Source organism: Balaenoptera ricei, chromosome 9, assembly GCF_028023285.1.
Source record: "Balaenoptera ricei isolate mBalRic1 chromosome 9, mBalRic1.hap2, whole genome shotgun sequence".
In the NCBI taxonomy this organism is placed as follows: domain Eukaryota; kingdom Metazoa; phylum Chordata; class Mammalia; order Artiodactyla; family Balaenopteridae; genus Balaenoptera; species Balaenoptera ricei.
In genome coordinates, this window is record NC_082647.1 from 75460168 (window position 1) to 75486535 (window position 26368).

Genomic DNA, 26368 nt, shown 5'->3' on the forward strand with positions numbered 1-26368 from the left:
TATGGGTTTATGTTTTATACATTATGTTTGTCATTTGCTCATGTTGAAGTTTCCACCTCCTATTGCATTTTTTAAAAGTTGCATGAAACGAAAAAAAAGAAAAAAAAGAGAACAACTTCAAGCATTCAGATTCAAAGAGAAAAAGGAATGTATCAATAGATATGAAGGTGTCATTTAGACCTCCTAGAAATGATGTTGTGCGTCAGTCAAGCACCTTTCTGATTGGATAGTTTGGATGGATGGTGATTGTGAACATTTCCCAGGGAGGTTTGTCTTCTGATTCCTTGGAGTGATAAGGCCAAAGGTGCCTAGAATAAGTCAGGCAGGAAGAGTGATTCTCAGAGCCAAAAATAAAATCAGGGATATGTAAGGAGCAATGGCTGTTTCCAGCTGAAACTTTGCTGTGAACAGGGGCAAACTGCTGTAGCCTCCTTTCCTCCCAAACCCGTAACTGCTGCTTTTCCAAAGCAGTCCTTTCACATTTTGTTGAATATTATATCTTTTGGTGGCCAGATGTTTAGAAATCTGGGCATATTTACTTTTTCAATTAATTATTTGTAATGCAGCTAGCTTTATTGCATATTTATATTTATATGTATATTTTATATACATAATATATACAGCTTTATCGTATATGGTTTATTGTATTTTCCAAAATGTCTATTAATCTAATTACTTACTGCTGGATTGCCAGGGAAGAACTGTCATGCAACATCTAAAAGACGTATATGATAGAGGTTTTATCATATTCAAATACCTCCTCTTGCTTTCTTTTCTCCACACACACATTTAAAACATTTCTATAAATTAAAACAATGAACTCCTCTATTTCACTGTTTTCTTCATATCCAGAAAGTTCTTTCTCTTGCCTGTCTCTACACTCACCCCTAACATTGAATGAACTTACCTAGACCTTTAAAGCAACAACATCGTCAGGATTTGGGGGGTAAAGAGTGAGTAATATTAACGTGTGGTTCTATTTTTTTAAGTGATATTCACTTTTTCCCACTGGTTGGGGGGCACTGCAAAGCTTTTCTTACATTTAGGGAAATATATGTAAATTTGTTCCCATGAACAGAGTGGTAGACCGTCACAGGAGTGATTGATTTCTGTCTGAAATGCTGTTCTCCACATTATGTGCCTTCCTCAAGAGTCAGAGGAACCCCATTTAGTGGAGACTAACACTAGCATTAGATAAAGTCTACCAGAAATATTTTCTACTTTAAAATCTGGAAAACCATTAAATATGACAAATAATGGTCACAGTTACTAACACAAATTTCTTCAGCTATTGCTAGGTCCACTGCATTTCTGGAATTATGTAGGGAATTATTTTGTCTTCTAATAACTACAAGAAGCATTCAGAATACCGATTTACTAAGAGGAAGAGAGCCTGCATGTATCTTTTGGTAGCAAAATTCTGTTTCATCCAGTTCATTTGATCAGGCTGGCTTGGTAAGGAAGAGAAAAGGACCAGCGTGCATTGTTTCTTAATGTTCATTTCTCAAATGGGAGGAAATCAGAGCCGGTGGTGTGGTTTAATTTAGTGTCTGGCACAGTGCTTTAAGCCCCTTGCCTTTGCTGCTCTGGTGCAGACTTTATCCTGTCAGAGTAGGTGCCACTTAAAAACAGCTCCTGCTGAAGGAGCTTTGATACGCCAGTGACCATTGACATCTACTGGACGAGGCAGGACTTGCATCATTTTAAGTCCAGAGGGCTCCTCGCAGGTCCTCAGCTCTATTTGGTGGTATCATGATGCCTCCTATAGGACGCTGGGTGCCAAATAAGAATTTAAAAAGCACTTTCCCATTTCTATGGAGCTGAATTATGCCTGGAAACAGATTAGTCAATTTCGTTCCAGTGCTGTGTGCTTATTTAACTTTCCCACCTTCCTAATTCGTTACTCAGGAGCAATAATTATAATTCACAGTGCAACGTGTCCATGTTCTTCTCCAAACGCGTGGGGCCTTTTCAGTAGAGGTCAAAAACAGCTTTTACATTTTGTGAATAAGCACTAATTTGATCACTTTCTTAGTTTTAATTTCGACCATTAAGACTGAGAGTTGTCAGCATAATTTAGCACTTCTTAATTATTGGCCTCATTTGCTGAGTGTAAGGTACTTACACAAGGTGACCCCTCCCTTTAGGCACAGAGAAAGGATTCATTAAAGGCAAGCGGTTTTGTGTGTGTTGACATATAATTTTCAGGTAGTACACACTCAGCACCCAGGGGTGTGGGCTGACCAAGTCTAAGTAAATGTTTGTGCTACTTTTCTGTTACCTGGTATTGAACTAAAATGACAGCTGACATAATGACGAAAATAGTTTGACACTGAAGTATCACCAGGTATTTATCTGAAGACTTTGTGTCAACATACACTCCTCATAGGAGATTTGGAAATGGAGATGGAAAGACAGTGTAAGGAGGGAGAGGATACCTTCTGGCCATCCCTGGGAATAGGGTTACAAATGATAATTGGGAGGAGGTCTTGTTGAGAAGTATATGGGTCCCAGTTAGGAAAATTCAGGAAAAAAGGCAGGAGAAACAGGTGTTAAGAGATAAGAAATGGGACTACCCTGGTGGCGCAGTGGTTAAGAACCCGCCTGCCAACCCAGGGGACACGGGTTCAATCCCTGGTCCGGGAAGATCCCACATGCCGCGGAGCAGCTAAGCCCGTGCGCCACAACTACTGAGCCTGCACTCTAGAGCCCGCGAGCCACAGCTACTGAAGCCCGCACGCCTAGAGCCCATGCTCCGCAACAAGAGAAGCCACTGCAATGAGAAGCCCACGCACCGAAACGAACAGTAGCCCCTGCTCGCCACAACTAGAGAAAGCCCGCGCGCAACAACAAAGACCCAATGCAGCCAAAAACAAATTAATTTTTTAAAAAAATGAATAAGTCCTATTTTAAAAAAAGAAGATAAGTAATATTTTTGATTTTTCAAGTCAAAATGAATAATCGACCTACTTGAAAGCAGGGCTTGATGAAAAGAGAAATTATTGAATGGAAGTGAAAAGACAAGCTCTCTGAGGAGTGAGATTTGCTTCGGAAGGAGTAGGAAAAAAAGACCTGAGCAAGATGGAGAAGTGCATGCCCATCCTTTTCAGTCACGTTGACCAACTGGCAAGTAAAAATTCTCTATCCTTTTGCCGTGATACCTCAAGATAGTTACACAAGCTCAATATCATCAGCTTTATCAATAAAATGACTTTATTTCACATACTGCCACCTCTTCCATCCAGACTTGTTGAAGGTTTAGCAACATAAGAATGGCATATTCTCCTACCATTTTCCAAACCAATCATGGGAAAATGTCCACTCGAGGAGGAAAGTTATTGTACTGCTGTATTTCAAGGACTGATTTCATGACTGGTCTCTAGCTTCGTTTTAAAACCTTAGGCTAAGCATGAAGCACAGTAAACAACACTTTGTTAGTGATAGGTACGTTAGCAGCAGCATTTCTGTTAATGATTTTAAGCGCAGTTCTTGCTTTGAAATATAAGTGAGGGTTATTCAGGATGAATTTCAAAAGTGGAAAGATAACCTTGTACAATAGAAATTCTATAAATTTGTGAAAAATATCCTCGTTCTGAGGAATACTGAAATCATTTTAAAAGATTAAGACAAAAACAAGTGCAAACAAATTTCTATTGAATCTGCCTAAATCTCATACTGGCTTAAACCTATATTCAAACAGATGAGAAAAGGCCCAGGTGGTGGTTAATATATTCCCCATTCTTCAGCCCTCTTTCTCCTTTGCACATGCACACTAACGTACTGTTCGCCGTACATTTCTTGCTCTGTGCATGTTACTTAAATTTAGGACAGAATTGCAAAAAGCAGTAGAATGCTGCTTTCCAGGGTTTTTGCAGTTATGAAAACTTTAGGAATCCCCTCTACCTGGAAAGTAGGGTCCAGTTTTTATAGCTGCCCAGGAACTTGGACATGCTGTTAAGTTGAAAGTTTAGCTAAATCAAATGGAGGCATCACTACATCCTAGTTATAGCTTTGTGGCTTTCCTCCAGTGCTGGCCTCCCCAGCTCCATCTCCTGCCTTGTCTGCTTGATCTGAGAGGGGAAGCTGGGTTCCATCTTACCTCCCCATGCCCTTAGTCCTCAATTGTGTCTTTGTTTTAATGTTCTGTCAGTAAGCCATTGAAGGCTACCTCTTTCGAGGATTGGAAACTCATCTGGAAGATTGCTAGCTTATGCTGGACTCAAACTTGCCTTTAACCCAGGCTTGGTCTCTAAAGTTTAAAGACAAAAATAAAAAACAGGAACAAACTAACAATAAAATGCCTTCACCAAAGTAGCAAACAAAAACAAAAAACCAGCATGTAATTTAGAAAACTCTTTGGCTCTGCATTTAACACTTGTGGCTGCTCTGTCTGGTGGTAATCTTCCTGGGACTACTGTTGGTACTATTACCATCACCAAGAGCAGGGTAACACCTGCCCTGTGTTCACCTGACCTGCATTTGCATTGTTTACCACCTCTCATCACCTACCTTCTAAGCAGGGACCACTGGTTTCCCTGTTGTACAGGTGAGAGGCTGGCAGCCATAAGCGCAAGATCCCTGAGCGGGTAAGGGGCCCATTCGGCACTTTCATGCCAGAGCTCATATTCTTAAATCCTGCTCTGGACTATTGCACAAATGTTTGCCTCTTCTGAAGGAGGAGTAAAAGGAAAGGAAGACAAGAAATAGAGTAAAAAGGAGTGAGGAAAGTCTAACTTTTGATTTTGTGGGCAGTAGGAAGTACAGGGAATGCAATAACTTGCCCAATTTGACAGAACTGGAAATCTAACTCAGGTCCTAGGATTCAAACCCTGCATCCCTGGCTGCCTCCACAATTTTTTCCTGGGAGCCTATTAGCACTATGAGTGGTTTAGGATAGGAGCTCAAATATAATACTGCCATTTTGTGCATTATTAAATTTTTGTTATTTAATAAACCAAACTTACAACCACTGTAGCTAATAGATTCTCTACTTTGACCAGACCCAAAAGGAGCTAAAAAGTACAAATAGGATATATTGGGAGTCTGGGATTGTCATGTACACACTGCTATAATTAAAATAGATAACAAGGACCTACTGTAAAAAAAAAAAAAATGAAATTAAAAAAATAAAAATAGATTTGGAATTATTGAAAATTAACATAGGTATTAAATATGTACAGTTTTGTATATTAATTATCCTTCAGTAAAGCTGTGAAAAATTAACACAGAAATAATTTTTGAGAAAAACTACCAAGATGAACAGTAGGTGTACGACATTATATGTTACGAAATTATCCCAAGTTAAACTTGAAAGGGAGGGCTTCCCTGGTGGCGCAGTGGTTGAGAGCCCGCCTGCCAGTGTAGGGGACGTGGGTTCGAGCCCTGGTCCGGGAAGATCCCACATGCTGTGGAGCAACTAAGCCCGTGCGCCACAGCTGCTGAGCCTGCGCTCTAGAGCCTGCAAGCCACAACTACTGAGCCCGCGTGCCACAATGACGGAAGCCCACGTGCCTAGAGCCCGAGCTCTGCAACAAGAGAAGCCGCCGCAACGAGAGGCCCGCACACCACAACGAAGAGTAGCCCCCGCTTGCTGCAACTAGAGAAAGCCCGCGAGCAGCGATGAAGACCCATTGCAGCCAAAAATAAATAAAATAAATAAATTTATTAAAAAAAAAAAAAACTTGAAAGGGAAACTATTTTCCTTTTTTTTTTTTTTTTAATCTGCCTCCTTTCCCTTCCTTGCATACAATACTCTTGAAAGACTGAATTCAAAAGTACAGATATATAGTCATCTTTGCTGGTCTTGGGGAGGTGTAAAATCCTATGTAACCCTTAAAGTGTTTGATTTCATTCTGGCCTCCAGGCATTGGTTTTCATTCAAAGTTTGCTGTCATTTTCAACAACGGGGACATGCTGGGCATTTGCTTGAAGAGTCAGGTGGCCAGGGTACTTGGTGTGGCAGCGATTGCCCCTGCTGGAGAACCAGGACACCAAGTAGAAGAGATTTGTTTGTGCTTCTGTGCTTACAGTGAGCCATCACAGAGAGTAGAAATTAAACACTTTTTCTAAATGTAAGGAAAAAACAGTTTCTGCTTTGCAGTCGATTATGCATTGGCTTCAACAATGTTTTCCAAAGCAGATTAGTGGGGAAACCTTGGATGTATAACCATTGGATACTGGCACTTTGCTTATTTTTATTTTTGCTTTCACCATGATTGGCTGTAAATTGACTACAAATGGGATCAACCGGTTTTCATTAAGGGGCCAAATGTAGCAGGAAGGAGGTTCTCCACTCCCAGCTCTAAAAGTGAAAAGTACAGCATCGCATCACCGTCACTGTAGCTGCACCAGCACCTTCCCGGGTCACCCCCCACCCCACACTGCCACCCCCCCCCCAAAAGAAAACTGGAGATAAATGAATGGCAGAATAAATAATTTATGCTAATGAAATTACTGCAATTAGTAGTTCTACAATGACCCTTTTAAAAGCCACAGCTGTTAATGTCAGGAAGTGCTGTCACTACTGACCTTATCATAAGAGAAAGTGACAAATTGAGAATGCGGGGAAGACCAGTCATCAAAGAGGTCTGTTCTGGAACGATTAGAGTTTTCTGAAAAACAGTGTGAATTACAACCAGCTGCTCCCTGGCTCTGCAAGTCTCCCATGCTGTGCCATTTTGTTAAGTCCGATAACAATAGTTATTTTGCCCCATTGAGACAAGTTGTCTCGGGCCACTTCCAGCTCTACCGGAAACCACTTCTTCCATCGCGGATTTACAAATGAAACTGTTGTTAAAGAAAGCTTTTCCGGGCAGCCGAGGAACCTCCTCATAAGGATCATGGTTGGGCAGAGGCCAGGTTTTGTGTTTTTTTTTTTCTTTTCTGCAAGGAGGTTGCACTTGGCTGGGGACATATTTATATTTTAGAAATATACATGCTGGCTTTTAGTCTCATTAAAACCACACAGGACAGGTGTGAATTTCTGCCCATGTTTATATTGTAGTCAAGTTCTGTAAAAAATAAAATCCCTAAGGGGATATGATTTATATGGTGTTGCTTAACTTCCTTATAAATTTATATTCTGAATTCACTACTTGGTAATGTACATATGTCTCAGATCTAGTAGAAACAAAGAATATTCAGGATTTGTATCATTCTGTATTTAACTTTTGCTTTCAAAACATTTTCGTTACTAGCGCAATAGATTTTTAATATGCAGAACAGTCCGGTATGTACATATTTTAAACCCAGTCAAGCGTTTTCCGTGAGGTTGGAGAGCCAAGTGTTTAGAAATTGCTTTGGAGCCGTTCTTCTCCGACAGGAATCTGCCTGTCTCTCCTCGCACCCCAGGTTGTGATATTAATGGCACAGGTTTGAAACGTTTAACTGCATCACCAGCCGCTTGTGTGCAATTTCCCCAAAGCTGTCTGAGCTTTATTGACAACACTTTGGTAAATTATGTGTGACTTTCCTAAGAGTTGCTGTAGCTCATTTAATTCATATTAATTGATTTTTAGGCTCCCGTTGATTAATTGAACCTGGTTCATCTCGTACAGAATGCAATAAATAATCATTAAAATGCGGGAGATGTGACTCCACAAATTAAAAAGGGAACTACTTCAGAAGTCAGAGAGGACAAAATGGAAAGAACGTCTAGTGGGGGGGTTCTCCAGTAAGTCTTCAAAGTAGAGTTGCTCAATTTTTTGTTTGTTTCCAAATGAGAATACATATAATCATAATATTTTTCTCCCAGGAGCAGTGACTTTTATACCTTATCCTTCAGTTTGTTTCCACATGAGTTCTTATAAAACTGTATATTTCTCAGTTTAACCTTTTTTTTTTTTTTTCAGTGACTGTTGGTTTTCTTTGGCTGACGTTTAGCTTGAAAGCAACACCAAAAATACTTCTCTGAGTACTGGGTCTCAATTTCTCCATTTTCTCTTGCGCACGCTTGATAAAAATCAAGTTGTGAAAAGCAGTGCTTCTGTCGCATCTTGGCTTTTGGGTTTGGTATGTGGAGCACATACAAATCCTTTGGCCTACTTGGCAAGAAGAGGTTACAAAGCTGAAAGGTTTCTTGTCATCTCTGCAATTCCGTGGACATCTCTGAAAGACTAAGTTTTCCTAGAAACTAAGCTGTTCTGGCTTTTAGAAAATAAATACTGCATAATTTCGCTGATTTTTCTTCTTTTATAAATTTGCATTTTTGTTTTCATTTGAGAGAATTTCATGTGAATTGCCATGTGTATGTTTCAGCCCCTGGATAAAGATTCTATTAGCCTCTTCATGGCACACGTTCACACTAGCGTAAACGAAATGAGTACCAGGTATTACCAGAATGAGAGAAGACACAACTATACCACCCCAAAGAGTTTTCTGGAACAAATATCACTGTTTAAGAACCTGTTGAAGAAGAAACAAAACGAGATATCCCAGAAGAAAGAGCACTTGGTGAATGGCATCCAGAAGCTAAAAACCACAGCCTCTCAGGTATGACCAGGGTATGTTACTACTGAGTGAAATCAGTGCTCCTAAAATTAAAAAATACATTTGCTTTTGAAGCAGCATTTTAACCCACTTGTATAAGATGCATAGTGCTAAAATTTACAGTTTAATGATAGATACAGAGAACACACAGTTCCTGCTTTCCTAAGGCTGGAAAGGGATCAGCCAGTTACACTATCACAGCTGGTTTGGAGAGAGCCCTTCGGTTGTAGGCCTGACTCCGTGCCGGGCGGTGTCGAGATGTTGAACAGAGCAGGCCCAGCTGATTCCCCTCTCCTCTCCCACTGCTTTGATGCTCTGGGCTTATCATCAGGAACTTTGTCACAGGACAATGGAAATCAGATCCCTCTTGGTCTCAGATTCTCAACCCCTCCAGTGAAGGCAGCATTTCCTGGCCGATGCTGTGATAATGGGTGTCGTGATTGGGGTCCCTAAGTATAGCAGTCTTCTCTGGCCTTGGTGTCTGATCTGCTCCCTTTAGCCACTGTCTCTCTTAGGTGAAAGTATCCAGTGTTGCTTTCATCCTCAACCATAAGGCCTCCACTACCTTGAAGGACGGCACCTCTAACCTCCTGGAGTCAATCAGGAGGGAATTAGCATAGGATGTTAATCATGTGTGGGTCTGCACACGTATTATCAGATTTTATGGTTAAAAATCAAACAAGTTTATGAAGTAGGTGTTCCTACTGAAATTTTACACATGAGGCTTAAAGAGTTGAAGGCCACAGAGCCCATGAGTTTTGAGTTGGAGCCCAGATCTCTGTAAAGCCCATAGTTCCAAGCTGCCTCTCTGTGACTGGTAAAAGAAATTAGAATGAGAGAAGACAAAGACTTTGGAGATGGGCCAGCAAGGCTCTAGAGCTAGAGAAAAAAAACAATCCTCACCTCAAGGCCAGAAACTCCCGGGGCCTTTTCAGAGCATTTGTCATCGGGTTGTACACCCATATGCTTTTCAAGAAATTGGGCCAGTTTTCCCCCCAAGAGTGCTGGTGGCCCATCCATGCCTAGGCTGGAAATGAGACAGAACCTGGCTGGGGGAGTGTATATTGGTGACTTTCACCCTGAAGGACTCTCTGGCCGTGTCCTTCCAGTATGTCTGAAGGCCAAAGCATCACTTGCCTCTTTCCCCCTTCATTTCATACACCAGGAATGGCTCTTTGGTGAAACACTGTGATCTGTGCTGAGCAGTGAGTAGACGGACCAGGATTGGGAAAGAGAAACCGGAGTGAGGAGGTTTCCACGACAGTTTCCAAGACTGAGTGTTGCAAAGAATAGTTGCTGGAAAACCCCCAAAGAATATATTCTTACATGTGCATCTTTTCCTTCACTTTCAAAGAATGTCTTTCTTTGCTCTCTCTTTTTATATATGTTTTATCTTACTCTTTTTGCCTTCTTTCTCTTTCATTTGTCTTCCCTCTCCCTGTGCCTCCAGTTCCATCTCACTTGAATCAAAACCCTTTTCCCTAGTAAAGACTTTTTGCTAGGAGTCCTGTTAAGCTGCAAGTGGAAGAGATGTGTGTCCCAGAGCATTTATGTCCCTCTGAATGATGACTCAAAATGAGCCTGTTGACTTTGCCCCAGGAGATGACAGTGTTGGCTAAACTGAACTCAGTACCGGTGGGGCCTCTGCCACACTGCGAGAGTTTTCTCCCCGAATGACAGAGACTAAAGCACGGGGAGTAGCATACTGGTTCATCTCAGTGGTGGCAGCATATCAGTCACAGAGAAGGAGAAGAGAAAGTCTGTGGTTTCCTGACAGTTATCTCAGTTGTGTGTTGTTGAGCTGGGGGTTGGGGAGAGGAAGAAAGAAAGGGACAGGTGATTCATGGTGTCTGCCATGTTCACAGCTGTTTGGGGTCTCCTTATTCCCCCTGGCTAGAAACAATAGGCAGAAAGTCTGAGAAGATACACAAGGTCTTGATGGAAGGACTACTGATGATTTCTTGCCATTAGGTGTTTGTGCGTGTGGTTGGAATATCTAATAGCACCTTAAGAGTTCCTTAAATCAATTTATTATGAAGAGGAAGCATAGTCTCCTATGTGGACAACCAGAAAGCCTGACAGTGTAAGATCAGGTGGTGTGCAGAGCAAGATGTCTTCATCTTGGAGCGTGTGCCCTTGCAGCAGTCCCGCAGAGCGGGATATCCATGCCGTCTGAAGTATGTCCAAACCGTAGCGCTGTTCATGCATTGCAGCGAAGCCCTAAACCCCTTCTATAGCCAGGTGGCCCCTCTGCAGATTTAGCGTAGGTCGTAATAGAGAGCCCAAGTGAATTCTCTTCATCGATAAGGCTCGCCTCCAGGGCTTGAGATGCTTTGGATATTTCAGACCTAACAGCTTCCTTAGAGATTGAAATCAGGGCTTGAAATAAGTTTCCTCCTAATCTCTTGGATGATGATTTTGATTATGGCCTAACATGTGACTAGTTTCACACGGCTAAAAAGAAGAGAGAAGCAAACATGACTGTGCCGTGTGACCCTGAGTTCACAGAGAGGCTAAAAAAATCAGTCTTAGCTTAAACTCTAGTAGTACAGGTAGCAGTCCCAGTACCAGTTGTGCCTTTTAGGGTAGAGTGTAAATAACCCATGTTGGCCGGGAGGTTACAGGCGTCCTTGGATATAGCAGTGGAGTGTGGTTCCACAAGATGAAATTCCTGAAGTGTTTTTAGCAATGGAGTCAAAATAAATGGTTGTGATTGTTCTTTGTGATTAAAAAAAAAAAAGAACACAAACAGTAATATTTATACCCCACAGGGGGCATGAGTGACACATGCTCGGGTGACATGTGCTCAGGTGGGGACAGCTGGTGGTGCTTCCCTGAGCTGAGAAGATAAACGTCTAGTTGGTGCTGACATAAGTTAATGACTTTTTCCGCAAAACCATTGGAAAACATTATTCTGTTGATTCCTGTGTTTTTAAAAAAATGCATTTTTTTTTTAAACACAGGGGCTGCATTTTTTCACATGGAATTAAAGTCAAATCAGGGTAGAAACAGACGCAAGACAGAAATTGCTAGGCATCCCTGAATTCACTTAAAAAAATAAGCTATAATCTGATGTTTGTTGTTATTGACACAGGTTTCTTCAAAGTCATGACTTTTCCTTTAGGTAGGGGATCTGAAAGCCAGACTCGCCTCTCAAGAAGCTGAGTTACAACTGAGAAATCACGATGCTGAAGCTCTGATCACAAAGATCGGGCTTCAGACGGAGAAAGTGAGCCGGGAAAAGGCCATCGCCGATGCCGAGGAGAGAAAGGTCAGGCTAATTCCACCATTTAGAGTACAGAGCTATATTTAGCACAAAATAAACCTTTGTAGGTGAACAGTTTTGAACAACTTCCTCTCCAGGGAGCGTAAAATCTAAAGAATTATTATAGTTACACATGTAACAGCATTTCACACCATGATTACCACTTGACCTTTCTTTACATTATGCATTTTCCCAACCTTTTAGCTCTTTTAATGATATGAAAGAACAATAAATGCTGAGCTCATTCAAGCATATAATGGATGTGGATCTTGAACATCAGGCCTATTTGTAATACAGTAAAGGTCAGGAAGTCACCTCGGAGGTTTCTAAAGCTTTTCAGTTTTTAGGCAAATTGAACAACTCAATTGTTAACAAAGCCCATTCCGTCACTTTGCAAGATGGTTTTCGAATTTTGCATTTTAATAATACCACTTGAGTTTATTATTATATCCTAAGCTAAATTTGTTCTTTTTCAGTCAGTGGAGGCCCTGGCATTCTGTATGATGTTTTATTGTTGGAAACAATTACTTTTAAGATTATATAGATTCTGCTTTCTTTGTACTTGGGTTTCCAGTAATTCTGAAATAAATATAAGTTATATTGTCATCTTCTCTTACCAAAACTTCAGCTACAAGTAGAAGGTATTTTATTTTTGTGTATCTCACTTCCCAAAAGAACTATAGCAAACAGAATAATTACTAAATATTTGTTTAAAAATTGAATGACTGTATATGTGCAAGGTCAGTTATCTTATTTTAGAGAAAAGATTATAATCAGGGCTTAGTTAATTAAAAAATGTAAATTTTGACTCCCATAGCCTGTGAATCAGTAGCCGTTATGCTATTATTCTGCATTAACGATATGAGAAAATATTTGTGTTTTTCCAGTGATGTTGCCCTTCATTAATAGGCAGTTGAGTTGTTTTCCTTTTGTTGTAATGTGTATTGAGCATGTTTGCCTTTAGCTTGCGCAACTAAAGACTTTAAAAGCATATTGAAAGTCAAAATGCTAAATAAATGATTTTTTTTAAAAACTTATTTTTGAAGTTAAAGATAAGGCATGTTTGGCATGGCCAAGAGGCATATAATTCCTAATTCTGGTAATAAATATTTCCATTGAGTTTCAGATAAGTGGAAGATATCCTTAAAAGTATATTTTTATATTAAGTAATTAGGTCTCACACATGGTGTGATTATCATAAGCTAATTCCACCCAGGGGATGTTTTTCAGGCATTACACAAATTTGTGATACTCCAATAATTACTATATCATAACCCATCTCTACAGATCTTAAAATATGACAAGTACTCTGGAGGACTTTTCACATTTTTGCATGTGAATTTCTAAGGCAAAATTATCCTCACAAAGGGGGAAAAATGTTTTAGCAAATTAGAATTCATCTGACAGGTTGTTTCAAGAAGTTCTCCAAACATGGAAAGGACACATAGTATTTTGTATATCTAATCCATACCAAGAAATAAAAATAATACTTAAAATTATTTTCATTTTATCCATGAGGCTTAATTTAGTTATAAACAACAAATATTGTCTGAGCACCTATTTTTTGCCTGGCACTTTTCTAGGTTCTTGAGGATATATGTATATGATATGCAAGGTGCCTGCACGTAGCTTACATTGTAATGGGAAAGACAGGAGACAAGTGACATGTTGATAGACAAGGTATTTTGGGTTAGCGAGAAGGGCTATGATGAAAGTCAAATGATGTTATGGTGGAAGGAACTCTTTTAAGTTGGTGGTCATGGAAGGAGAATCTATTTGTAATTAAACTATGTAGAGTCAAGGAATTAATCAAGACCAAGTATGTGCTATGGGCTCACGTTGGTCATATGTTCATCAATGTGCTAGATTCTATGTGGTTATTAAAAAAGGGTGTATATGGTCTCTGTGATTCTATGAAATTGGGGTCTCAAGATTTAATACATAAGAAGTAATTAAAAAGTAACAAAAGTACATTGCCACATTTAATATGGCTAAACAAATATTGGGGTTTAGAGGCTGCCTTGCTGTGCATCTTGACAACCCATGTAGAGAAGCTGGTTGAAATTGTTGCTTCAGGTTTATAAAATCATCGAGGGCTATTCAAATCATGGGCATTGCCAGCAGTGACTTCAAGTAACAGAAGCACCATGAAGCTTGTGAAAATTAGATCTTCCATCTTTGTTTCACTTATCAGCTCCAAATTCTAAGGATCCTCTGATCCCTTTCAAACTGCTTTCTTTGTTGAATAGTAATCCTCATGAGTGAAAGTGCCTTCCAAATTGCAGAGCTCATATAATCTCTTCAAAAGGTGGACATCCACCCTGATTTTGAATGATCTTCAGTTTTTTAATGTTTCTTTTCTAAAGATGGGTGGGGCTGAATTTTGGAGGACCATCAGGAATTTCTTAAAGACAGGTGAGAGCCATGTACTTGTTAGCTAAGGCTGCCATAACAAAGTATCAGGGACTGGGAGGGTTAAACAACAGAAATTTATTTTCTCAGCGTTCTGGAGTCTGGAAGTCCAAGGTCAGGGTGTTGGCAGATTTGGTTTCTCCAGAGGCCTCTCTCCGCTGGGCTTGCAGACGGCCACCTTCTCTCTGTGTCCTCATATGCCCTTCCCTCTGTGCACACAGCCCTGCCAACTCTTGGGTGTAACCAGATTTCCTCCTCTTATAAGGACATTAGTCAGATTAGATTAAGCCCCACCCTAACAGGCTTGCTTTAATTTAATCATCTCTTTAAAGGCCCTCTCTGTAAATACGATCACATTCAGAGGTCCTGGGGTTAAGGCTTCAACCTGAGAATTTTGAATGGACACAGTTCAGCCCATAACAAGCAGTTATTGTGACTTTATCCTCTTGTGACCGCCACTAAATTTCATGAACCGTCTGCAAGGAGCTTTTGACTAGCAGCGGGCAGAAAAATTCCGGTGTACCCAAGAATGGGACTGTCTCCAAATCAGCTTTAACGGACGATGGTAGAGGGAAAGCACATACTCTAAGCCATCTGTGTAGCTCTTCCACCTTCTCCAGGTTGGGCCTCACTAACCAGTCCCCAGGAACCTTGTTTGGGGTGGGGGAGGGCAGAGGAAATTGCACAGTGAGGCTTCCCAAGTCCCTGAGATACAAAGCATTTTCACAACTCTAGTATAGTTGCACTTAGGGTGAGAGGAATTGGGAATGAGAAATAAGTTGACCAACCTAGAGTATTTTTTTCCTTTGCATTTGTGGGGTTTTAGTTATTAAATGTTCTAGATTGTTCTGCTTATCAAAATTACCCAAAGGAATAATACTCCATTACCAGTAAAGGAGTTAGAGGGAGAAGACTCTATGACCCCCCAGTCTCATAGAAATAGCATTTAGAAGAAATACTCTCTAAGGTTTCTTCTAAGTATTAAAAAACTATGATCCTGAGTCCAGTTTAAAATGATGTTATTACAAATGGTCACAAACAGCATGTGTAGATTTAGTATATCCTTAAGGAAAATAAATAAGCCTGATGTAATAACTCACTCAAATACAGCCTCTGTTTCATCCGTAGCAGTATTCTCCAGCACATTGAAAATGTATAATAGTATCCTTAGAGTTTTCATGGTCCATTCCTGGCAGTTTTGAGGATTGTGGTTTTAGAGCAGTTCTCCGTAAGCATGCAGTTTCCTTACAGATGTTAACAGTAGCCCGTAAGTATTGGCTGGAGGTCAGATATCTACCATGGACCAATTATGTTCATAAAAGGTGCAGTACATAGCAAAATAACGGTTAATCAGGAGAAGGGTAATTACTGCTAATAAAGCTGTGGTAGACAACAAAATTTGTTGTGAGCAGTGTGTACGTTTATGGGTACAGTTTTAAACCTGTTCAATCCAAACACATCTGAACAAATGCATTTTTGTTCACACTTGATCATTCACAATCGCCATCACATCAGCAACCATCCCATATGCTGACTGGATCCTGGTGCCCAGCGCCACAGCTTTGAAGGTCACATTTCTGCTGAGGACAAAGATTTTATTCTTCCTGGACATTCGAGTTCTATCAGTGTTCTAAAGGGAGGAGGATGGAAACCCCAAAGGTTCTCATTTTGGCTTGGTTTGAGTTTACCAACATGGCTTCCCTATATGCATATTATATGTGTTCATGCCAGGGGGCTAATGCAAGACCCTCTTTGGCATGTGACTAGTGTCCCTGGACCCTCAACAGTAGAGCGGACAGCAAACATCACGGTCCCATTGCCACAGACAGACCTGGGTTGTTGCAGCTGTAGTTTCTTACCAGGTCCTTAGAGAAACCAAGAATTAGTCTTCATAAAAATTTTTTCTATGATCAAGCATGCATGGGATAGAACAATATCTTCTATCCTGTTGAACAGAAAAGCTTCACATTTATTGTTAAAAATTAGTTAACATGGCTTTTAGGTAATGTAAATGCGAGTAATCAGGTAATGTAGGCAAGCTAAATGTAAGGAAAAATTAGAGAATTTTAGCAAAAACATTTTGTGGTCTAGGTTACTGAGCCAGCTTGGATTTTCACTTGTTCAGGACTCGCTGAAAAAGAAAACTGAAGAACAGAGGAATTGCTTAATCTTGCATTTATTAATAATGGCACCTTGTAATTAAGATAGAGCCTGTCTTGGAGCATTTTGATATTTGAATCCATTTGTGTTGAGATTTGTGTTGTGTGTTTTGTGTGTGTGCAAAGCTTTGTGTATACACTGTGCCTGAAGGGAAGTTAGTCTCTACAGCAAATTCCTCCCCTGTTCAAATACAGATGAATTATTGAACAGTGCCTCTGAGGCAGCCTGCATTTTTCAATAGAGATATCTGAGGTGATAATTTGTGTATGTGGGTTTCTGTGTTTTTCCTCTTTGATTAGGTGACAGCTATTCAGACTGAAGTGTCCCAGAAACAGAAGGAGTGTGAGGCCGACTTACTGAAGGCTGAGCCCGCGCTGGTGGCCGCGACAGCTGCTCTCAATACACTCAACAGGGTAAGGATGATTCCTTGGCTCACTGTTTCCTCGAAATAATATTTGGAGGTTATTAGAGTTTGAATAACTGAACTAAGGGTGAAATTCATGCAACCAAAGAGTTTTGAAAAAGGAAAGAAAGTCCCATTAAATGTTGCAGTTGAAACAAATATTTGAGGTCATCATTCTAGTTGACCTTCCTTTCCCATCTGGGAGTTTGTCCTTCTTCACCCCCACAAGCGGTCTCCTTTTGAATACTTCCACTGCCATGCAGTTTATACTCTTGTGAAAGGCAGTTCTATTGTTAGCAATTGGATTCGGCCCAAATCCAGTGATTCATATTATGTGTTGCTTTAAGAACCAAGTGAGGGATTCTCTATTTCCTCTGGATATAAAAAAATAGTATTAATGAGAGACCCTCAAGAAAAGAACAACAGGCTGGAATCAAAGACACCTAGGTTTGACCTACACCGTTTTTCCTGGCTTCACGTGATTAGCAAAACCTCACTGAGCATTTGAATTCCCATAAGAGAAAATAATCTGTGATGGTCAGAAGGAGAGATGGAATTATGGGCAATGTCATTCTAAGAGCCTACAGCTGGTCTTGCCCCTGGGTTCTACTAGGCCTCTGGGGTGAATCCTAGGGCATTACTAGGCCTGAGGATCTTAACTTGAGCTTCAAAGAGGAAAGGATCCAGACTTTCACTGCTCTTCAGAGAAATATTCAATTCGTTTCTCTAAGTATTCTTTTGAAGAAAGTAATTTTGACTGTGAACAGCAAATGATTATCTTCATGGATGTTTCTTATAGTATTACCATAAAGCTGAACAATTTAAAAGAACATAAATATACCATGATGGAAGATTGATTATTCTGCATTCAAATATCCTGCTGCCATTAAAATTATATTGTTGAATCCTAGCTAGCAACAAAATGTTCATGATGTATTAAGTGAATAAAGCAGATTATAAAATAGGATTTAGTGTAACTTTTTTTTTATAAGAATATGTTTGTGCATAGGAAAAAATTGGGAAAAAAGAATAATAGTAACTGATTATCTCTGAGTAATGGAATTTTGTGTTTTCCTCTTTCTGAGCACTAGAATGTTTATTTTCTTCTCTGTGCTTTGCACTGGCAACTTTTCCTCTGAAGATATTATTATTTACTCAGTCAAAATAAATTAATATCACTTAAATATAAAGCTCAGTATATTTATAAATGATGAAAGAGTCTTGGTTACCCAGCTCTCAATTAGCATTAGCATATTTTAAGTTTTTGCTTTTGCTCTTGTTTTCACACCCTTTCTGTTCTTTGCAGTTATTTCCCAAATAAATAGCCAGTTTATGGTAATGGAGGAGAATCAGGTTCAACATTTGATGAGGTTTTATAAGCAAGAGTGTATAATATAGCTCAGGAAATTTCACAGGAAATCCTTTTTTAAAAAAACATGTATCATGAACCTACATATACTTCTTATAGATACTAATTCTTTTTTTTTTTTTTTTTTTTTAATGGAATCATACACTATGTGGTCTCTTGTGTCTGGTTTATCTTGCTTAGCACGTTTTTTGTTTTTTTTTTTTTTAAACATACTTTGAATTTTATTTATTTATTTATTTTTGGCTGTGTTGGGTCTTCGTTTCTGTGCGAGGGCTTTCTCTACTTGCGGCAAGTGAGGGCCACTCTTCATTGCGGTGCGCGGGCCTCTCACTATCGCGGCCTCTCTTGTTGCGGAGCACAGGCTCCAGACGCGCAGGCTCAGTAGTTGTGGCTCACGGGCCCAGTTGCTCCGCGGCATGGGGGATCTTCCCAGACCAGGGCTCGAACCCGCGTCCCCTGCATTGGCAGGTAGACTCTCAACCACTGCGCCACCAGGGAAGCCCTAGATACTAATTCTTGCTCCAAAGTGTTTGTCCTGATACTGATGATTTATCCCATTAATACCATCTGTTGAGTAAATCAAGATTCTGACCTGCGGAGGTTAAGGAGGAATGCAGAAAGGAGGTTCAGCCTATGCGGGCATCTTCCCAGTTGATAGTCATTATAGTGTAATAGAAGATGGTTTTTGTGCATGTAAAGCAGAAAGACAAAACTAAGAGACTCTGAACTAAGGGACTCTGTTTCTGGGAGGGCCTGGTTAAAAGGCAAATATATTCCATAGGTGGGATAGACCCATAAATACCTTAAAACCTATATGTTTATGAAATTCCCTGGACTCAGTGTGCAAGGCTCTGCAGGACTGGTAAATCAGGCAGATAAATTTACTTGGAAGCCAGAAAGGGCAGTGATGTTTCCGAAGTACCAGAAAAGCGCCCAGCAAGAACTGAACCTCCTGGAGTTCCACGGTGGTGGACCCCCGGGTGGGCAGCAAAAACTGCCCAACCGAGACTGGTGTGAAAAGGAGAGGGTGGAAAAGACCAGCCACTGAAGACCAGCTTGAAGACCTAACAGCTGGTCTTGAGAAACCAGACCTCTCCTGGTCTTGAGAGTGTGTGTGCTTTTCTTCAGGTCAATCTCACTGAGCTGAAAGCCTTTCCCAGCCCTCCAAATGCAGTTACCAACGTTACTGCAGCCGTGATGGTCCTTCTGGCTCCCCGGGGCAGAGTGCCAAAAGACCGGAGTTGGAAAGCAGCTAAAGTCTTCATGGGAAAGGTATCAGGCAGCCCGGCAACATGAAAATCCCAACAATTTCTCTGTTCAGTTCTGTGGTTATACTTGACAGCAGGGGTGGGGGAAGGATGGAGTGGGAGTTTGGGATTAGCAGATAATAATTATTATATATATAGAATGGATAAACAACAGAGTCCTAGTGTATAGCATAGGGAACTATATTCCATGTCCTGTGATAAAGCAAAATGGAAAAGAATGTGTATATATGTATAACTGAATCACTTTGCTGTTCAGCAGAAATTAACACAACATTGTAAATCAACTATACTTCAAAAAAATAAATGTTTTAAAAAACATACAATTTGAGGAGAAAAGAGGAAAGCTATAACATTCCCAACTGTTAAAAAAAAAAAATCATCTTCATATTTGCTAAGTGTAATCTGCTGTATGTTCTCTACACTTAGAATTTTTGTTTGCCAAGTTGTAGATTAGCGTAGGGTTGTAGCACACCTAAGTCAACACCAGCAGCCGTTGGAAGGTTGCCAATTATTTTCAAAATTATGAAAGCAGTTAAGTGTAGGAGGGAGAAAATTACATGGATTTCTTATGCTGGAAAAATGTTACTAATGTACAAGAAGGTAAAGTAAAGGGATTTTGAGGTATGTGTTTTTCTTTTTCTTCAAAATGTGAATGCCTCCTGTGCAGGGACTGAATATTTTACCCTGGGATAGAAGGGATTTTAAAAGTGTCCATTGCTAATTCTAACTTTATACTCTAAAGACTGAAAAAGTCAAACAGTGGGATAAATGGAGCTTGCCAATTTTGCCTTTGTAATGTGAGTCCTAAAAGCTGATTTTAACTTTTGATCTTGGAATTTTCTCTGCAGCCCAAATGGCTCATTGCAATAATTCTTTTGCCTTACAGGTGGATGATTTTTTGCAAGCGTTAATTAACTATGACAAAGAGCACATTCCAGAGAACTGTCTAAAAGTGGTGAATGAACAGTATTTGAAAGACCCAGAGTTCAACCCAAACCTGATTCGGACCAAATCTTTTGCAGCAGCTGGTCTCTGTGCCTGGGTCATCAACATCATTAAGTTCTATGAGGTATATCAGTTGTGATCAGGTGGTTTACGGGTGTTATTCAGGAAGGGCTGTACATATATTAATTTCTAGGCCAGCAAAAAATGTAAAATAATTTAATATTATCTGAATAAGATAAAGTTCTAAGAATGAGACATGAAGGTGTCAGATTACACAGAATTCTCTACAGGAGGATATTTTAAATGTTGGAAACTATCTTTTTTTAGGGTAGAGTGAGTAGCTTTTTAAAAAATTAATTAATTGATTTATTTTATTTTTGGCTGCGTTGGGTCTTTGTTGCTGCATGCAAGCTTTCTTTAATTACGGTGAGGGGCTACTCTTCATTGTGGTGCGCGGGCCTCTCATTGCGGTGGCTTCTCTTGCTGTGGAGCACGGGCTCTAGGCCCGTGGACTTCAGTAGTTATGGCACGCGGGCTCAGTAGCTGTGGCTCGTGGGCTGTAGAGCGCAGGCTCAGTAGTTGCGGCCCACGGGCTTAGTTGTTCCGTGGCATTTGGGATCTTCCCGGACCAGGGTTCGAACCCGTGTCCCCTGCCTTGGCAGGCAGATTCTTAACCATTGCACCACCAGGGAAGCCCGAGTGAGTAGCTTCTTTAGATCAAATAGCAGCAATTAATTTGATTTGATTAGATAAAAGCATGTTGGGTAGATTAATTACATTTAGTTAAATTAAAATATTTCAGTTGTTGACTTGAAACGACTGCCAGTCTAAATTCATGTTTAATTAAAGTTCATCCCTGCTCTCAAAGCAAAAATTTACACCAGCTACAGTTATCTTAATGAGATGAGGGAATAACCTTTTGGGGGCTTTAGTGTTTTAATGACAAATGCATTTTTGATGGTATACGGTCTAATCTAAGGTTTGTACTTTCGGGCAAGTATAGAGATAGGTAATCATTTTCCTTAGTCATTTATTTATCAAATACTTGTCCGTCAGTTATGTCCCAAGAACTTTGCAAAGGACTAGATGTAAAAAGGGAACAGTACATGGACCTCCACTGGGAGGAACTGTCTCATTTTTGTCTTGGAAGGTTGTGTGTTATACTCAAAGATGGAATTGCTGAGGAAATGCCAGTGTCATTCCCAGAATGATTTTCAGAAAATTGGACTATGTCCTTTACACAGGAGACCCACAGGAATAGGACCCTGTCAGTCTCTCCCTCTCTTTAGTGGAAGCCTGCATCAGGCAAGATTGCAGACAGATCACAGCTGATGGGCAGCCTCTCTCCATAATGACACTCCTGACCACTGTGCTGGCCTCACACCCTAGGTGAAAAGATGAGCCCAGAGCTAGATCGTGGCTGTGTTCTGTGTCATTTTGCTATAAAATAGGAAATAAAGTTTAATTTCCTTTCTCTCTCCCCAACAGGAGAATAATTGATCCACTCAAATGCTTAAACCACTCATTCAAATAACACTTAAGGTGGCCAGGAACTTAGAAAAGAAAGTGTGGTTAATACTGGGTGAGGACATCTCCCACATTCCTTTCTGGGTTCAGAGAATTTCTCTACACAGCTTTTCTGCCTTAAAGGCTAGACCTGATCCCACCTTCAGGTGTAGTTCCTATACACTACAGTTGCTGATGATAGGAGGATTATCTCCAAATTTTATGAAAAACTAATTTTAGTGTCTTAATGGTATTTGACGTGTATAGCATTTTATGCAAGTGCTTGTAACTCTAATGTCCAGAATAAATGAGTAAACAATAGAAAGCTTGGAGGACTTGGAAGGCTGTGTAGATTTTTGTTCTGCCATTAGGTAGTACCATGGCTAAGAATAAACACCAAATTTCTAGGTCACATAGAGATTTTAATTGTAAAGCTTCCAGCAGATGTAAGACTGAATGATTACTTGTCTTTGCCATCTTTATTACCTCGTGAAATAACCCCCACGTGGCTTTTCAGGTCTACTGTGATGTGGAGCCCAAACGGCAAGCATTAGCCCAAGCAAACTTAGAACTGGCTGCAGCTACTGAAAAACTAGAGGCTATCAGGAAAAAGCTGGCGGTAAGTGCAGACTCTAACACTGAAGAAGTTCCCAAGACATGGAACCCCTCCCCGCCTTAGGATCCCACTTTCAGAGAGGGCCACCTCTGAGACCTACCAAACAGGAAGGAATTTGACCTCTCATGGATGTATTCATTTATATTCTCCTTCAGTACATATTCCTTATCTGCTGTATGCTGGACACTGAGCTGGAAAAGTGGGAACTTTGATGGTTTCTGCACTTAAGAAACTTTCATGGTCTGGTAGTAGAAAGAGTGTAGCCCACAGTGATTAAAAAGCAAGGATTCTGGAACCAAAGTGCCTGGGTTTATATCCAGGCTCCAGTATTTACTGTTTTGCCCTGCACAAGTTAGTTAACCTCTCTGAGCCTCTTTTTTCTCAACTGTGAAGGAGGTATTATAATAGCATCCACTTCTTAGGATCGTGAGGATAAAATGACAATAGTTCATATTGAGAATTTAGTAATCAATATGAATTCATATTGAGAATTTAGTAATCAGTATGAATTCATTTTGAGAATTTCGCATGGTGCCTGGCATATAGTAAGTGCTTAGAAAACACTAACTACAAATATTATCACCATGACTATTTTTACAAATATATAACCAGTCATTGCAGTCCAGTGTTATAAGTATATACGTGACTATATCTAGAATGCAGTAGGAGTGCCAAAAAAGAGCCCAGAGAAATTAGAGAAAGTTTTATAATGAAGGTGTACTTGACATGAGCTGTGAAAATTACTTGCAAATCACCAGGATAACTAGGTCAGGAAAGGTGTTCCTGCTAAAGAATGAAAAAAAGAGGGAAGAAGCAGTTGGTAGACTTGAAGAGTCCTAGTAGGCCAGATCCCGAAGATGGGTGTTTGGGGGAAGGTTAGGAATAGCAGGAAGTAATGGTGAGCAAAAGCAAAATGTGAGCAAAAGCCTTCTCTGCCTTTCGTGCTGCAGAATTTAAATTTTATCTGACCTGTAGTATTGGGCGTTGGAAAGATTTTAGTACGTTAATGACTCACTTTTCATCGACTGAATGGAAGCTGGAGGGAGGTGGTCTAGCTGCAGAAAGACAAGTTAGAAGCACTGCAGTGGGTCCTGTTAGGGCCTCAGCTAAGGCAGGAGCAACCACAGTGGAGATGGTGAGATAGATTCAAGGCTGCTGACAGGATAGAGAGGGAGGGGGAGGCGTACAGAATAGAGATGATGAGTTGGAGTGCCTGACAAGGTAGCATGCAGTAATGCAGTCAGAGTGATAAGGTTGTGTAACCCTGGCAACTTAGGGAAATCCTGAGAGCTTCAGTTTCTTAACTGTAACATAGTGATAATAACCGCTAACTCTCAAGGTGGGCATTTGTGATTTTTGGCTCCCCAGAAACCAGTCTACCTACTTTGGGTGATAACAGCCTGGTTTATCTCTGGGGAATTATCTTTCCTCATTGGATACACTCAGGCAGGACTTTGACCAAGGGTAGCTCTTCCTGTCATGGCTGATGACTAGATATGTGGTCCAAGTTTTGCCGATTTGATTCCCCGCCTGCCCCCCCTCCCCCCGGCTCTAGAATTTGAATCATCAGCCAAAGAATAAAACTGAAAACAGAGTTCATGCATTGTAGAGACAGTGTCCAGTTGAAACTTCCCCATAGTTGCTATTCCCAAGTCTCTCTGGAGCTCTGGGAGCCTATGTGTCGTTCTCTGCCTTCCCCTTCCTTGGAAGAGCTCCCCCATTGTGACGAATTTCCCTTCAGCCTAAATTAGCTGGAGATGGTTTCTGTTGCTTCCCACCTATAAATTCTGGTGTATCGAGATGCCATTCAGTGTGCCGTACACAGTCGACGCTTCATAAATGTTCATTCCCACTCTCTTTGTGTAGAAAACCCAAGTGAAGATGTTGGGGGTCAGAACTAGAGTTTGAAAGAGAAGCCTGGCTCAGCAACATAGATTTTGGGAGTCGTTGGTGTGAAGATCATGTGCGTAGAGAGGTTGTCCAATGGGAGTGCGAAGAATAAGGGGCAATGGGAGCTGAGGGCAGACCTGAAGGAGAATGCTCCCATCTTGGAGGAAATCCTGCCACGGGTCTCTGAGCAGGTGAAGTCTGCCATCACTGCACCTGGCCTCTGGTGCTCACAGTGGCCAGGCAGCCAAGCCCAGCTTCTTATAGAACAGGACTTGAACTTGGCCTGATTATGTCTGGGGCCACTACTGTCAACAACGACGACAGCTGACTTAGACAAATTTAGGAGAAACATATCAATTTTATTAAATTTAGCTTCATTCATTGGTCAAAGCTCTCACTGTTAACTTGACTAAGACCTTTAGAAAAATGTCGTCATCTATTATTAATGGCTTTATGTAGATATTAGAAGCAAGTTAATGTTCATGGAAAAGCGATGAGAATGCTCATGTGTGATTCTAAAGTTCAGACTTTCTGTGGTTGTGGAACTAGTCATCTTTTGGACACAGCCTGCAACGAGCTGAAAAGAACTGCTCACCTCTGTTGATTTCAAAGACCAACAGTAGAAGCAGAGGTTCTTATATCAATCAGCTGCAAAATAAGTTTGCAGACACAGAGAAAAGAAGACAGAGTAACAATAGCAATGTCTTTCTGTAGATGGGTCCCTTCCATCCCCCTTCCAATAATGGGTTTCCAGAGAGTAGTTATTAATGCAACAGAATCTCTGGCTGCATTTCCCTCCAACGTTCAGTTAGATGGTAGTAATGTGTCAGTGTTCATGTCCTGGTTTTGATGGTTATATTGTGGTTGTCTAGGAGAATGCCCTTTGTAGGAAATACACTACACCCTGAAGTAAAAAAAAAAAAAAAAAAAAAAAAATTCTCTATGAAGACTGGTCATGCCAAAGTCCACGACAAACTCTGCATAGATTCTATCTGTTGGTACACAGTCAAATCAAGGTTTGAGCCCAGGTGAAATGATGTTTTTTGCTAGCTTTGCTTTCATCTCCTTCAGCCTCTCTTTTCTCCTCCCTCATGGGCTTTCCCTCCTTCTCGTCTTATGCCTCCGGTTGCCGTCTCACCTAGAAAAGCAGGGCTGTGTCTCTCAGCATTTATGCTGTGATGGAAATTCATTCGTTAACCAGTATTAGTCTCTTTGTTTTTGTTCTTTCAAGTCTTTATCTCTAGTTTCAGACTAAAAGATGGCCTCATATTGAAGGTTGAGGAGAAAAAAACAAACTGCTGAGCTGGTGGGGAGGAAAGGCCATCTTGTCTTTCAAACATACAGCGCCTAAGAATGGCCATGAAAAAGTCCAAATTCGGTCTCTTTAGGGTAGTGCTTCTCAAAGCGTGTTCTCTCGACCAGTAGCAGCGTCAGTGTTGCCTGGGAACTTGTTAGAAATACAGACTCTCAGATCCAGCTCAGACACACTGGATGAGGAACTCTGGCAGGGAGGCCAGGAATCTGGGTTTGATCAAACCCTCCAGGTGGTTCTGGTGCACACTTAAGTTGGAGAACACTGGTTTTTAGGGTGTCTGGTGGGCTCAGGTGTTCGGCTAAGCCCCTCCTTCCTCACTCCATTTACTTCTAGAACCTGAAACGCCAGGGCCCGCCAGGAACTGTGAAGGGACCAAGATTTTACCCTACTCACAGGCTGCCAGGTCACCTGCCACAGTTTCATAGATGCTGGCAGAAGACGTGAGACACGGGACGCGTGGGTCAGAGAGCAGAGGACTTTGTGATCCACAGCCCGTGACAGACGTGCGTGCCTCAGCTCCCTTGTCTGCCACTTCCCGTGGGAGTGACACACAGTGGACCAGCTGAGGCTGTTCACAGTGGGTTTGTGTCACAGCTGAGAAATCCCAAGCTTAGAAAACGCCCCATATAAAGAAGGCAGCGAGTCCTTTGCCCCCCAGGGAAACATCTCTTTAGTGTTCTGGTCAGGAAGCAAATCTGTCCTCTGCCCTGAAAGAAACACTGTCTCTGTTTC

The 26368-nt window shown here is 40.9% G+C and overlaps 1 protein-coding gene across 1 annotated transcript in view; it reads left to right on the forward strand.

The window, feature by feature from the left end:
• DNAH11 (dynein axonemal heavy chain 11) overlaps positions 1 to 26368 on the forward strand; it is a 333679-nt gene that overhangs the window by 215898 nt on the left and 91413 nt on the right. Inside the window, exons 56-61 of the mRNA XM_059933975.1 lie at positions 8257 to 8490; positions 11612 to 11758; positions 16624 to 16737; positions 19225 to 19368; positions 20251 to 20433; positions 22333 to 22434. Of these exons, the coding sequence (XP_059789958.1) occupies positions 8257 to 8490; positions 11612 to 11758; positions 16624 to 16737; positions 19225 to 19368; positions 20251 to 20433; positions 22333 to 22434 (924 nt within the window). The remainder of the gene's footprint in view (positions 1 to 8256; positions 8491 to 11611; positions 11759 to 16623; positions 16738 to 19224; positions 19369 to 20250; positions 20434 to 22332; positions 22435 to 26368) is intronic.